At 36.1% G+C, this 15,945-nt stretch overlaps 1 protein-coding gene across 1 annotated transcript; it reads right to left on the bottom strand.

Moving 5' to 3' along the window:
* Window positions 1-361: 361 nt before the first annotated feature.
* Window positions 362-3,950, bottom strand: LOC306873347 (uncharacterized protein). The gene is made up of 4 exons (XM_079422582.1): window positions 3,571-3,950; window positions 3,316-3,471; window positions 2,819-2,911; window positions 362-1,033 (listed from the first exon to the last, which is right to left on the bottom strand). The coding sequence occupies exons 2-4, from the start codon at window positions 3,454-3,456 to the stop codon at window positions 710-712; spliced, it is 558 nt and encodes a 185-aa protein (XP_079278708.1). The 5' UTR covers window positions 3,457-3,471; window positions 3,571-3,950; the 3' UTR covers window positions 362-709.
* Window positions 3,951-15,945: the final 11,995 nt, after the last annotated feature.

Raw genomic sequence — 15,945 nt, 5'->3', positions numbered from 1 at the left:
TGCATGTAAAATTTCCATCCATTTGGATTACATATTTTTTAACTTAATCAAACGAATAAACTTTATGTGATTTCTATTTACAAGTCATATGTAAATTAAATGTGCAAGACTAAGATTTAAGTAATAGTACCAATAAATTCAATTTGTTTTAAATTCATAAGAAAGAACATTATTTATCACTACATAATTAACCCAATTTATTTTAAATGCATCATATTTAGATATTTTTATTAATAAACCCAATGTATTTTAATACATATATTTATTTTTCTTCCCTAAATCCCCTGCCTAAATCACAATATGCTACAACAAAATCTAACCACACACACAAACAACAACAACAGCCAGACCACCTTGTTTTACAATTGTTTTAATGCTTCAAAGCATATTTTGAGAATAACAAAAACTACAAAAAAATGTGCTAAACATTAGCCAGTGCTACAGATACGTTTCCTCAGAAGAAGATTCAATGTAGACAGATAACCTGTTAACAGCACTGCTTATATTACACTAACATACAGAGTGACATGCAATAATTAGTTTAAATTTAGAATGGTTGGTTGCCAGGAAATAATAAAAACAAATACTAACAAAAAAATCTATTGAAAATCAACAAAATAAACTTTTTAAATACTGTTGTTTAAAAGTTTACAAACATTTAGAAAAAGTCAACCCACTTGCTTTTAAGGAGGAAATATCTGTTAACAAATCACTGAAGCATCTTAATTTTCAATTCTTGGACTTTTGGAGACAGTTTGGTAGTATCCAGTTCCATCAAGATTTTCTGAAACACTTCGAATGTGCATTTAAGGTTCTTTGGGTAATTCAGGTTAAGTGCATATATGAGTCCAAAAAGCATCACACATCCAAGGGTGACATTTTTTAAGTTGTGCAGAACTTCCACGCCTTCAAGCACCACACCAACATCTGTTGGCTCATCTCCATCTCCAGGACCAGCACCCTCTGTCCGAATGACATAGATGCCCATGGTTGTCTGTGCAATCCCCGACTCAGCCTCTGCACTTTCACAGTCCTGGAGGAGAAACGAAGACAATGAGTTGTGAATATATATATATATATATATATATATATATATATATATATATATATATATATATATATATATATATATATATATATATATATATTTTATATACATTTAAAAGCAGATCATAAAAAAAATAAAAATAAAAAATATATATATATTTTTATTTATATATATATATATATATATATATATATATATATATATATATATATATATATATATATATATATATATATATACATACATATACACAGTACTGTGCAAAAGTCTTAGGCCACTAGTATTTTTACCAACAAAAAATGGTTTAAGTCGGTTATTTCTATCTTTTGCGGTAGCGTGTCAGTTGGAAATATCCGTTTATATTTCCAAACATTATTTTTGTCATTAATTGTAATAATGCATTGAGATTATTGTCTGCCAACAGCCAGTGCTCCACACAGAGATCTGATCATCATCCAGTCAGTCTGGAATGACATGAAGAAACAGAACAAATTGAGACTAAATCCAGAAGAACTGTGGCAACATCTCTCAGACTCTTCAAAAAACCTACCTGCAAAGCTACAGTACTGTTCAAAGTTTTAGACACTCGTGTAAAAATGCTGTAAAATGAGGATGCTTTCAAAAAATAATGCCATAAATAGATTTAATTTATTAATTAACTTCTATTAACTAAATCAAATAAATATTTGGTATTACAGCTTTTGGTAACACAGCTTCTGTTCCAAGGTACACTTGCCCATAGTTTTTCAGGTAGCTTTGAGGGAAGATTTTTTTCTTCAAGTGTCTGAGAGATGTTGCCACAGTTCTTCTGGATTGAGTCTGTCTCAGTTTGTTCTGTTTCTTCATGTCATTCCAGACAGACTGGATGATGATCAGATCAGATCTCTGTGTGGAGCACTGGCTGTTGTCAGACTCCTTGTGCAGACAATAATCTCAATGCATTATTACAATTAATGACAAAAATAATGTTTGGAAATGTAAACTGATATTTCGCTACCGCAAAAGATAGCAATAACTGACTTAAACCGACTTTTTTGTTGGTGAAACTACTACTGGCCTAAGACTTTTGCACAGTGCTATGTGTGTGTATGTATATATTATATACATATAAAACTTGATATGTTAATGAACTTTACATAACTTTTTTATTAAACTATGGTAGGTAGTACAATATTCACCATTTAAATCATTCATTAATGTTTGTAGGAAATTGGAGACCTATTTAACGTTCATGGTTAAACTAAAACTGTGAGAATTAGTAATTAATAATGTTGCTCATGAAAAAAAATAAATAAATTCAGGTTATCATTTTAAACTCACTATGCAACATGCACAATACGATGTCCTGTACAAAACCATTTTCAGATCCTGTACAAAACAAATTTCAGTACTGAATGGGTTATGGCAGTGTTTACATTACAATATCCAACACTGTGATTTTGCTTTTGTAGAGTAAAAAGAGCAATGGAAACAGCTGATTGGAAGAGGAGTGTAATTTATTTTAAGTTTATCTAGTTTTAGCTGTTAATGAACGTTCAATGAGCTGTAAATGAATTACAATTCAGGCAATGAATAAAATTATGTAAAATGTTAGCCGTTATTGGCTTGTATACTGTATTTTTATTGAACACCAGTACTTTACAAATAAAATGCAGTAATGATAAATATACAAGAGTTTTAATTTTAAAAACTCCTGAGAAATGAATTTAACATATCTATCAAAAAAATTCTAGCAATTCTAGCATAAAGAGTATTTTAACATATACTTACCACAAATTCTTTGACAAGTGTCTCAAGATCCTCATTAAGGTAGACATTCAGGCTCCTTAGGATGCAATCACGCTTGATGTTTATGTCTTCATTCTCAAAGTGTAAAAAGATCCCAAAAAAACATAACATTAGTAACTGATTTACAGTTTAAATAAGGCTGAATTTCAAGTATAAAGACAATTATCTTAATCAAGTACCTTATTTTCAATAGGAATTTGTGGTTGTTTTTCTTATATTGTATACTATTTTTTCTTGACAATGCTATGTATAATGGTCTAACAATAGTATATTTAAACAATTAGGCCAATAAATTCTTTTGAATATGTGTGATAGTGAGATTAGGATGTCCCCACTAATCAAATAAATGTTTTTAAGTGTGTAAAAATGTTTGTCTCTACATGTGTATGTCAGAGAAAGGTTTCTAAAACCCAGTCATGATGAATAACTACTGGAAATACATGATGCAATACATTAAAACAACCAAAAAACGCACTTACTTCAGCTGTCAGTGCCATTATCCTGCGTATTTTCTGTCCTGCAGTTCCTCCTTTGTGACGGAAAACCTTCAGCAGGTCATCAGTGTATTTGTCCAGTTGACCAATGACTTTGGATGTCAGAGGAACAGTTGTTATACACATGAACTCCAAGTTGATCTGAAAAAGATTAAAAGAACAGGATGTTCTTCACTTGAAACGAGACGTAACAATATGAATATGCATTTCCATTTTAAACATATGGGTTACTACACTTACTTCTCCAAGAAATGGAAGCAATCGTATTAAGTTCCAATTCTCATGGGGCGTTACCACCAATTGTCTTCCTGGATGAGTTGCATGGTATGATGTGAGATTGATTTTTTTTTTTTTGTCACTCCACTTGTAAGGAAATTTGAGGATGCGCGTGTTAAGGCATTCAAGATTGAAATAATTCTTAGAGATGAGCACACTGAAACAATGTGCAGTTCAAAAGGGACAACACCCTCTAATAAATCGTGCACTAAATCGGGGGGATAGCCTGTGATAAGATGAAAATGGTTAAGATTTTCTGTTAAAACACACTTAAAAATGTTTAAGCAACTCATACCTCGTAGATAGCGTAATGTCACACACTTTACATGGCCACATTCACATATCTGTGAACAAAGAGAAAAGAAAAATGATCAGTTGTGTGCAACAAGTTCTGGCTTTCAGGTGGATAGTTTACAGCACATTACCTGCAAAATAATAATAATATTATAATATAAATTATACAAAGGGTCACGTGACTCAGTTATTTACTTATTTTTTTGATAGGTCATGTTTTTGTGGAAAACTTTATTTAACTCATATGAAAATAAAAAATGTCTAACTGTCTAACTGCTCATTTGTGGTTATTTAAGGTTGTTATGGTGTTAAGTGCCTGGGACACTACACAGAATTGTAGTGCCATTTCTTTACCAACTAAAGGACCCACTAAAGCCTATAGATCAAACACAGCAAATATGTTTTCAACTATATATTAAAATATGTTTTTTATGTTGAATCACCTAAAATTCAAAATGGTTTCCACTGTTTGTAATCTGATATATTAATTTTTCTAAAACAAAAAAACAATTATTTGTAGCATACAAGAAACATAAACAGTTTAACACAATTTTGTGATTTGAATCTTTACAAAGTTACCCACCCCTCACACCACTTTAAATCTGAATTTACGAATGCACGTGTCACCATCCTTTTTTAAGTCAGAAAATGCGGATATACAGAAAAAAAAAAAACATCTCTATATATTCTAATTACTAATGTCTAATACTGGCCGATAATGAGTAGCTAAAGTTGGCTCATGTGTTAGCTGCATGTGCAAGTTAGCTAGCTAATGGACTTAACGAAAAATGTGATAATCAGTGCATTAAAATTAGTGTAATATGATATTCTCAACGCTAATAATAAATTTATATACGCAGAAACCAACAGATTATAAAGGATGACTGTAGATATAACTTACCTTATAATCAGGCCACGATCCACGTTGTTCTAGTGCAAAATGTTAATAGGAACTTTGCTTCTCCTTCTGCTGTTGCCGCCCTCTACCGAGTGGAGTATGGAATAACGTCATTTCCGCTTGTAAACAATTCTATTTCCCGAAATTTGTATGTAAATCAGTCTCATAAAATTTTAATATTTGGATTTGGCTTGTTCCACATCTAGCTATATGTAAACTACATTCATACTTTTTAACTGATTAAATCTAGTAGTTTAAACAATTTGCAGGTTTAGATTAATTGTAAGTAATCTGACTACATAATTTTTGAAAAAACGATTATTTAAATAAAATCAAAAGGATGCAAATACTTAATAATAAACTATGGCATGATTTATTTTTTTGAGTGTAGATTGTGGTAGATTAATAAAAATAGTGCTGGGAAAAGATATTTACTGACAGTATGTCGACAAAATGCATGTCAAGATAAGGTCATTATTTATTTTAACATCTGCGCTTGGAGTTTGTGAATGACTCTTCAACACAGGTAAATACATTTCCAAAAAATGTAGTTTTTTGTATTACGATGTACCGTGGTACTGTCACAGAATGCTACTGATTACGTCTAAAAATAATTTTAAGGCCTGTAATAAATAATGATTTCCAGTGCCTCTGTTATAGAGGCCTACATTGCTTGGTTTAGGGAACATGGCTTATATGTATGAATCGAGGTCAAATGATGCTTAGGGAGTTATTATGTAATATATAATAATACTAAATGTCATGAATACAAAAGGGAAGTAATAATGTGAAATTTATAGACCAGGGCTGTTAACACAAAGGTCGCAATGTGACATGCATATGGGGAAACTCATGAAGTGAGGTTACCGAGATGCCACCTCTGCTTAACCCAGATTGCTCCAGAGAGACTGACTCTGTGACATGTGCTAAAAATATGATATAATATAATAAGTATGATATAATAAAAGTAAAAATAAATCTAATATGTCTCTATTTTGTTTAATGCAGATTTTGAGCTGACTTGAACTCTTAAGTTGTGCAAAACATTATCATGTGATCTTCAATGGAAGCTATAGAAAATCTGACCTTGCTTGCTCCTACGCATGCTGACCCTTCAGGACATTAGCAGATCGGAGTGGGTTGCTGGAAACTACCGTGCAAAACACAACAGATTCGGTTGACTGGCAGTGATAGCCTTTTCACTAGGTAAGCAACCACACACCTCTATATAAAATGCCTTACTCTGCTTCAGTTAATACTTTTAAATTAATTTATAAACTGTAGGCCTAATCATTTTATAAAATTATGTAAATTTTATATTTATTTTAACAGTATAATTACTGTCACAGTGGTCTTTGGTAAAGTATGTAAAACCGCAAGATCAGACCAGTTTGCCCGTGCGTTGTGCTGTTCAGAAGAGACACGAAAAATGTTATATTCAGCTCTAAGCTTTGATATACAGTACAGGCCTGAACACAAGTGCAGATATTCACGGTGAATCATTTACCTTCTAATCACTGTGTCCAAGCGTGGTCATTAGATCATTTGCAACATAACATGGAATTATTGTTCATAGACAACATGGGTTAATTAGAACAACTCCACATCCTCTGTGTGTGACAAGCTTGAGCACAATTCAGAATTGGCTCCCTTTCAGTTCACAAGTTATAATTTGAAATGAACTGGCCATGACCCAGAAGATGATGAATTGAAATTAATTCACAGTAACACAACAGAGGAAATCAGTCTAAAGTTTAGTTACTTCTTGATTAATTTTGCATAATTTAATTAATTAATTAATTAAATAGTATCCTTATATGTAGATACATGCATACGTACACACATAGAAACACACACATATAGATAGATAGATAGATAGATAGATAGATAGATAGATAGATAGATAGATAGATAGATAGATAGATAGATAGATAGATAGATAGAAAAATTACAGATAGATAGATAAATCTGAAAATTACATATTCTATCTATCTATCTATCTATCTATCTATCTATCTATCTATCTATCTATCTATCTATCTATCTATCTATCTATCTATCTATCTATCTATCTGTCTGTCTGTCTGTCTGTCTGTCTGTCTGTCCGTCCGTCCGTCCGTCCGTCCGTCCGTCCGTCCGTCCATCCATCATCTATCTGTCTGTCTGTCTGTCTGTCTGTCCGTCCGTCCGTCCGTCCGTCCGTCCGTCCGTCCATCCATCATCTATCTGTCTGTCTGTCTGTCTATACACACAACATTTATTTCTGTTTGCATTTTACAGCCTTAGAGGTTAAAATTAAAATTTTGAAATCAGGAGTTTTAAAATCATTTCTGTATATATGGCAAACAACCCTGCTGTGTGTGTGGTTTTCAAGAGGAAAAGGAATAGCAGTAAAGAGGTGAAAAAATCCTGTCTAAAAATAAAGTGTCGGCCTGCTATTTGAAACAGAGGCTTGGATGTGCAGTGATAATGTCCCTGAGATGTATAAAATTACATCTGTTTGATTAATTTTTACCTACATCTCTCTCTTATGCCGTCACTCTCCCTCTTCCACTCTCTCTATTGCTTTATTCTTGTGCTATTGCTTTGTAATTGGAAAAACACAAAGAAGATGCCCTCTAGATATGCATCTGATGTGGAACTCGAAAAGATCCTATTATAAGTAACACAGTTTTGTGATATTAGAACACTCCCTTGAAAATCAATAGTTCCCTATTGTTTTTGTAAGTGTGTATGCCTCTTTGTGTACATGAATGTTTCTGCGTGTGTGTTTACATCATGCCTGTAGCTACAGGCCCTTTGCCTTAAACCCAGCAGTAGGTGGGGAAATCTCTCTGTTTATTGCATTTTCACTATTCTGTTCATTAATGGAAAACTGTGCACAAACTTTTTATGATAGAGCAAAACAGCATGATTCATTTGTGTGGATGTTTGTTTCACACTGTGTGGTTTCTGTAACTCTGATTGTTTGAGGAAAAAAAGAAAGAAAATCTGTGTGTGGTGAATATGAAACTTTTGGCTTATAGTAGATATGTTGTAGTGGTGATTGTAATTTTTATATACTCTGTTTTTATATGCACTTACATATATTTTTGTAACGATTTTGAAAGATGCTCACCAAGGCTGCATTATGTGATCAAAAAAGTGTAAAAACAGACTAAAGCTCTAAAGTTCTAAATTTTCACATGCATTTTTTCGAGGGGTGGGGGGGGGGTTGTATTTATCATCCTTTCCTATCAAAATGCTTATATGGGTGTGAAAATGCAAAAAAACCGAACCTGATCCGAATTATTAATGACGGACGAAAATTTTGAAGGCAGTGTGTAAACGTGATTGACACAACGTGAGGTAGTATTTATTTTTTAACGTACAAAATTTTGTACTCAGTGTGCAATGACCTTAACAGTTATATTGTGAAATATTTTAACAATTTAACATAAAATGTAATTTATTACTCTGATGACAAAGCTGAAGAATACGGAGCCCCTTAGAGCTCATGGTGGTGGAAAGATTTCGGGGTGGGAGGAAAAAATATTTTTCAAAACTTTTGCGTTCCCTCGCAAAACGTTTGCATTCCCTCGCAAAACTTTGCGTTCTCTCGCAAAGATATTTGCGTTCCCTCGCAAAACTTTGCATTCTCAAGTTTTGCGACGGAACGCAAACATCTTTGCGAGAGAACCTCGGCCTAAACTCCTCACTCTGTGACTGAATTCAAGACTTCCTCACCGGCAGACCTCAAGTGGTGAAAGTTGGCCAGTTCACCTCAAACTCCATCACTCTGAACATAGGAGCCCCCCTGCTCTACTCTCTCTACACACATGACTGTGTGTCCTCTCACAGCTCCACATCTATTATCAAATTCGCTGATGATACTGTGGTTCTGGGCGTCATCTCCAACAACGATGAGACCGCTTACTTGGACAAGGTAGAGAGACTCACATCATGGTGCCAGGACAACTGTCTCTCTCTGAATGTGAGCAAAACTAAAGAGCTGATCATGGACTTTAGCAAGAGACAGCAGCAGCCCTACACTCCTCTTATGATCAGTGGGACCCCTGTGGAGAGGGTGAGTAGCTTCAAGTACCTCGGTGTAAACATCTCTAAGAACCTGACTTGGACTACACACATCCAAACACAGGTTAAGAAAGCCAGGCAAAGGCTGTACCATCTGCGACAGTTGAGGAAATGCAGGGTCTCACCAGCAATCCTGAAAACGTTCTATTCAGGGACCATAGAAAGTGTATTGACTCAGTGCATCTCAGTGTGGTATGGAAACAGCTCAAATCAGGACTGCAAAGCCCTACAGAGAGTTGTGCGCTTAGCTGAGCGCATCTCAGGGTCTGCTCTCCCCTCTCTGCAGGACATCTACCTCAAACGCTGCAAAAATAGAGCTGTAAAAATCATCAAGGACTCAAATCACCCTGGTAAACTGGTTACCCTGGTTTTCTCTACCTCATATTGCTGCTATTTAAATACCCTGTACAACTTTTTTGCACATTCCTCTTTATTACTATTTAAATCAACAACATACTGACCTGCACATTTATATTTATATTTATATTTCTTATCTTTTATTTTATTTTATTCTTTTATTTTTTTCTACTTTTCTTTTTCTCATATGTATTCTATATAATTGCACTGTCCTTGGAGCGGACCTGACCTACATTTCACTGCTGGTTATACTCTGTATAATTGTGTATGTGACAAATACAAATCTTGAATCTTGAATCTCATTTCCCCCTGAAGCCCATTTATAAATGTTAGTAAGGTTTCTTGCACCAAATCAGTCGTAATTTAGTTTTCAATTTTCCACCTTCTCTCTAACCCTTGTGCTACTTTCTAGACAACTCGGAACACAGAATTCTCTCATTTCCTTCTTCAGAATAACCACTGAAATGGTGTTCATAGTCAGACATCTCACTCAAGTAAGGGCAGATCAATCAACCTCAACTTCAGTGAGAAATGCTCATTTGATATTAGTGTTATTATTATTGAAACTGTAGATGTATTATTCTTTGTTTAAAATAGTTAAAGACAAAGAAAAACAGGAAACCAGTGTTACAGTTATAATTTCTTTTTGAAGTGAGTCATGGCACCATCTTATTTTTTTCTACATTTGTATGATTGACTGAAAACATGTGAAGCTGGAAGTGAAGCATTTCATCTCGAGCATTTCAAAATTTGCCTGGAACTTGTCATTCAAATTAAACAGGTCAGTAAATTTAATGCTACTGTACATTTAAGGCTAAGCTGCTGAATACCAAATTTGTGTTGATCTTAGAAGCATGGTTTCCATAAATGGTCTGTATGCATACGTGTGTGTAATTTTTCCTATATATGTGTTACCAAATATTCGTGTTACCAAATTGTCATAAACAAATTGACAAAATTGACTGAATGTTGAATTAACAGCCCTATAGTACAATATATGTCAAAACTCTAGATGTCTCTCCAAAGTTCAATAACCCTCAATAGGATAGCTGATTATTTTGGACTCCTCTTCTGCTTACTCTCTTTTCATGCTGCACCGTACACAACTGCACTGAAGAGGTCTGTCTACTTGCATTGATTGTGCAAACATTCAGCGTTAGATTGTATGTGTGAGAGACAAAGAGATGGTGCAATATTATATAAAGATCATGCAGAGCCTCATGTGGATGTGTATATTGAGGGTCAGGTATAGTTCAACTCTCTGTACGCACTTCACGTTTGTTCTTTATCTGTACTTCATCAATATGGAAGATCAACCCTAACATCCTAATATCAAAGCCACGCGGGCGCTGTACTGTGTAAGTGTGTGCGTGGATAAGATCAATAAGAAGATTGGCCCTCCTGCCCCATTCTCACAGATATATAGTCAGCCTATTCAGTCAAGGCAAAGAGATGTGGGACTGAGTGAGTTGACCTCTCAACCCTCACACACACGTTCAACACATATTCATTGTTTATATAAGAAAAGCACACTGCAAGCTTTATTTAATTTATCGGCTTATAAGAGCTGTTCAGCTTTGAAAGGTGTACTGAAGATTGGATTAAACATGTTGTAGATCAATGAAGCCAGCATGCTCAGGGAATGATACTACAACAGTTCACTGGTAGCTTGCACGTTTTTTTTAATTTATAAAATACCCGTAGAAATGACCAAATCACATGTTTGGGCTTAGATATGCTACAATGGTAAAAATAGAGATGTGGATTTGTGTCGATTTAAGGAAAGTAATGTTGGATTCTACTTAGGTTGTTTTATACTTGCAAAAAAATAAATTTGGAGTGTGTTCACTTCGCAGGTTTGGTTTGATTAAAATGAACTCTGGTGCTGGTGTTGCTGTTAGTGTGGTTCTTCAAGTTTGAGCGCTGCTGTCTGCCTGGGTCCACTTCCAAAATTAACTCTGATGGTGGTTTTACTGAAATGTAAACACAAATTGGACCAAAGACGTCTAAATAAACCAAAAGCAAAAAGTGATTATGAAGCATACCTGGTTCTTCTCATCAGCTGTTCCTATGTCGCTGACACGCAGCTCTATCTCTGTTTTCAACCAGATGACCCAACGGTAGCTGCACGGATCTTAGGCTGCCTGGCGGACATCTCGGCATGGATGAAAGAACATCGCCTACAGCTCAACCTGGCAAAGACGGAGCTTCTTGTCATCCCTGCCACTCTACAGCTCATAAATAATTACCCCATCAACTTCGGTCAGAAATCTTGGGGTAATCTTTGATGACCAGCTGACCTTCAAAGAGCACATTGCAAAGACTGCTCGATCCTGCAGGTTTGCACTACACAACATCAGAAGGATCAGGCCCTTTCTGACAGAGCATGCTGCGCAACTTCTTGTCCAGGCCCTTGTCGTTTCTAGGCTGGACTACTGCAATGCTCTTCTGGTGGGACTGCCATCAAACACAATCAAACCTTTACAAATGATTCAGAATGCAGCGGCACGACTGGTCTTCAACGAGCCCAAAAGAGCCCATGTTACACCTCTCTTCATCTCCTTGCACTGGCTACCAGTGGCAGCTCGCATCAGGTTCAAGACACTGATTACAGTTTACAGAATGACCACAGGCTCAGCACCCTCCTACTTACACTCACTATTACAAATCTACATCCCCTCCAGAAGTCTGAGATCTGCTAGTGAGCGACGCCTTGTGGTACCATCACAGAGAGACTCAAAACCACTCTCCAGAACATTCTCGTTCACCATTCCTGGCTGGTGGAATAATCTTCCCACCTCTCTCCGGAATGCTGGTTCCCTGTCAATCTTCAAGCAACAACTGAAAACGTTCCCTCTATCTTTCTCTCCTTCCCTTGCTAGCTTGTACTTATTTGAACAATAACTGAGACTTGGTGTTATGAGCACTTCCTCTGTCTGATTGCCTCTTCGAGGGTCTTAAAAGTGTCTGCCAAATGACAAAATGTAAATGTCGCTGTTTTCTTGTAGCAGATCTTAATCTTAATCTTAGGATCAACAGTAATAATGCCGTGGTCATTAGCTTCAAATGTAAAATACTTCCATATTTGACTCTTAGCACCTTTCTTGTCAACGAGTTGGGAAGGAGCTGAACTCTTGGCCATCTTCCGTGTATTTCTTCTGTGTCCTTGTAGGCATTTTTTTCTTCTTCCTTACCCTTTGAGGACTGACTGAAACACTTTCATGTGTATACTCTGCCTGCCCCCATCAGTTCCGGAAAAATTTCAGCCTTGCTAGTCACTACCTTCGGTACCTTCTGTACTTACGTTACTAAAGAAAAGCAAGTACCGCAGGATTTTAAAATGTTTATACCGACTTGGTGCCGTAGTATCGTATCGGTTCTCCTGACATCCCTACTTCTTTACACATTTTACAAAAAACTGCAAGTTCTCAGCTAATAAAAACACCACCACTATACACATCTAAAATCTGTGCATTTAGCCCAGCACACAGCTTTGTTTTGGATGTTGAGTAATGAAATTCTATCATCCTCCACATTGACTTCCACAGTATGGAGAAAAAGGGAAAAAAAAGAAAAAGAAAAAAAATCTAAGGAAGTTAATGGTTACCGTTTGATTACCAACATTTTTCAAAATGTCTTCTTTTGTGTTATGATAACAGTAAATTACGATAGAATTTTGTTTGGCAAAACATAGGTTATGAAAGCTAAAACTGTCTAATCAGTTTCTGGCTTTATACTGCCTTTTGTTTTGTATATGTAGTTTTGATGTTAAAAATTACAGTGTGAATGCTATGTAAACCTGGACAAAATGTATTATTAATTTTTTTGGCCCAGAAACTTGAACACACCCTTAAATGGTTATAACTTGTTTTCATGAAAGATTCATTCCAACATACATCAAATAATGAAGACATCACTAACAGGTTAAGTAAAATAGGAGTATGTATTATAGTGCATCTTTTAGCAATATATTTGCCCTCTCTAGAGAGGTATTGTTTTGTTTGTTTGGTTTTTTTAGCTAACTATCGAGGTAATGGGCGTTGAATGACTTCCTTGATATAAATTTAATGTGACATTGTTTATTGCTGGTTTATTTATGTCTTTCCATGGTCGAAACATTGACTGAGTAGTTACATGAAGCATTTCAGAGGGTTGAATTGTTTCTTTCAACATACCTTCTGATGTTCATTAAATGTTTATTTTATTTTATTTTTGTTATAAATAGTAGCAAAGAGATTCATGAGCAACTCTGAGTTGGCTACAGTGGTTTGTCAAACTGCATAAAAGAGAGGCAAAACTGAAGGGTTTTTATTGTTTGACTTGTTTTAAATACAATTGTCTGTTTAAAAAAGTTTTATGTAAAAAAGTAATACAGCTTACTTTTAATTATATTTCTCAAAATAACTACTTGTTTCTTTGCATTAACTTTTTAAATGATCAAAAAAGGACCTCACAGTAAAAGGACATTTAAGGAGTCTTAAACGTTTCTGTCAAATTCTTGTTCAGGTCAGAAAAGTTCTCCTTCCTAAGCCATTGAACATATGTGTGCGAGTGTTCAGATATCCTTTGTGGCACTGCAGTGGATTGATCTGCCTCCAAAAGCATTTGGAAGATAAAGTTGTGTCTAATGTAGACGTCCCCATGAGAGACACCAAACACTAGCGAAACTGATCCAGAATCAGTCGCAGTTTGACCTCCAGAGGGCCTGAGTGCAGGTGGAACGTTATGAAACTGATCTCAGTAGATCGCTAGAGTTGTTTGTTTGTAGACAGTGGCCTTGATGGTGGAACCTTTAATGAGTGAATGGGTCACAGGGGGTAATGCATTGAATAAAAGGCAGTGGGATTATGGATAGAGAGATACAGCAAATAAGAAGAGATGAAAGGAGGAAAGGAAGATAATATTAAAGTGGGGGAGAGAGAAAGAAACAAGGTTTGATATATTTGTCATGATTCGGAAATGAATGATCCTGAGAGAAGAGGAGGCGGCATTTAGCATTCCACACTTCTCTAGGTTCTTCTTTCTCTCTGTCTTTCTTTATTCTTTTCTTCACTCGTCCAGTAGTGTCAGAGCTACGTCAATGAGGATGAACAATATTGAAGGCTAAATGATCAAGCTTAACAGTCTGAGTTTATATAAAATGTGTATAAGTATATGTATTAAATCAAAACAGAATCAGCACAAGCTGTTTTTTTAATCTAATGTCGTTGTTATTCAGAGTTGCCATATGGCAACATTCCCCACAATTTTTCACCTGATTAAAATTATTATTATTTAAGTGTAATTTAAATCTCATTTTACTCGTAATAATGGAGATATTTTAATTTTAAACTGCAATATTTTTTACAACCTAATGCACTTCAAAGGTTGTTAACACAACCTTGAATAGCTCATATAACAACTTGCGCTTACAAAAATTGTTAGAACGTTCTTATTACCCACTAGAAATATGCTGTGTCTGGCTGGGCCAGGGATAGGAGTAGTATTCTTTATGCAGAATGACCCAGGTTCAATTGCCATGCTGGAATAAATTTATTTTTTTTAATAAATCAAGTAAAATTGCACCTCTATGCCAGTGGATGAATTTTAACTAGTAATTTCACTGATTTGATTAACTTGACCTCAAAGCTGTGATGAACTTTCCGTTTTCTGTGGTGGCTTCACTTGAACTTAATCACGCTCTAACTACTACGGTTAAAAATTACTAATGTATTAGAAAAGCATTTGTTCTACACAATGTTACAGAAGCAGACCTCACACAAGGGGTTAATTCAATGCAGATGGATTTATTTGACAGCAGAGTAAAAGCAGATGAAGGGATGGCGAGTATTATTTTCAAATATCAGATCAATGGAGAGATGAGTCGATAACTGGAATGTATTTGCCTTGACAGGAACTCATGGAGGCTGGAAGAACCACACACACCTCACTGTGAAACTTGGACAGACGGGCAAGAAATCACTGGAAGAAACTGGACAGGAGATTGGAGGACACAATGCTGGAGAGGATACAGGAGGTAGGTAAACAGGCAGGTAAGTCGCTGAGATAGCTTTAGGAGTCCACTTCGTTAGAACGAGACCAGTTTGAGTGCAGTGAGGTGTGTGACTTTATGGTGCTTAGTGATGAGGTTTAGATGGCGTGCAGGTGTGCTATATTAGTATTCAGGTGATGGTGTGCGTTGTGATTGGCTGGCGTGGGAGCCTGTCCGGTCTATGACATTACCCACCTCTCAACAGCCCTCTCCAGATCTGGGTAGGTGGAATGGAATTTGTCGAGTAGTGCTGGGTCTAAGACATGATTTCTGGGGACCCATGACCTCTCCTTCGGGCCATAGACCTCACAGTCTACAAGGTATTCCATCTGACCACCACGGCACCGGGAATCCATGATCTTCTTCACCTCGTAGATGGCGCCGTCCTCCAGTATCAGCGGGAGAGGGGGCTCTTCAGGAGAAGTTGTAAGGTTTCAAAATTGACACGTGGAAAGTGGAATTGATTCTGTATTGTGGAGGGAGTTGAAGTTGGAAGGAGACTGGATTGATCTATCTCAGGATGGTGAAGGGGCCAACATATCTGGGACTAAGTTTTTTGGGCAGGCGCATCCGGATGTCCCTCGTTGACAGCCAGACCTTCTGTCCCGGTTGGTACTGGGGAACTTCGGACCGAAGGTCTGCTGTCATCTTGCACCCAGACCCTCTCGCTCTCCTGGAAGCAGTA

The sequence above is a fragment of the Barbus barbus genome, assembly GCF_936440315.1.
Source record: "Barbus barbus genome assembly, chromosome: 7".
Lineage (NCBI taxonomy): Eukaryota > Metazoa > Chordata > Actinopteri > Cypriniformes > Cyprinidae > Barbus > Barbus barbus.
This window is presented reverse-complemented; position numbering and strand designations above follow the sequence as displayed.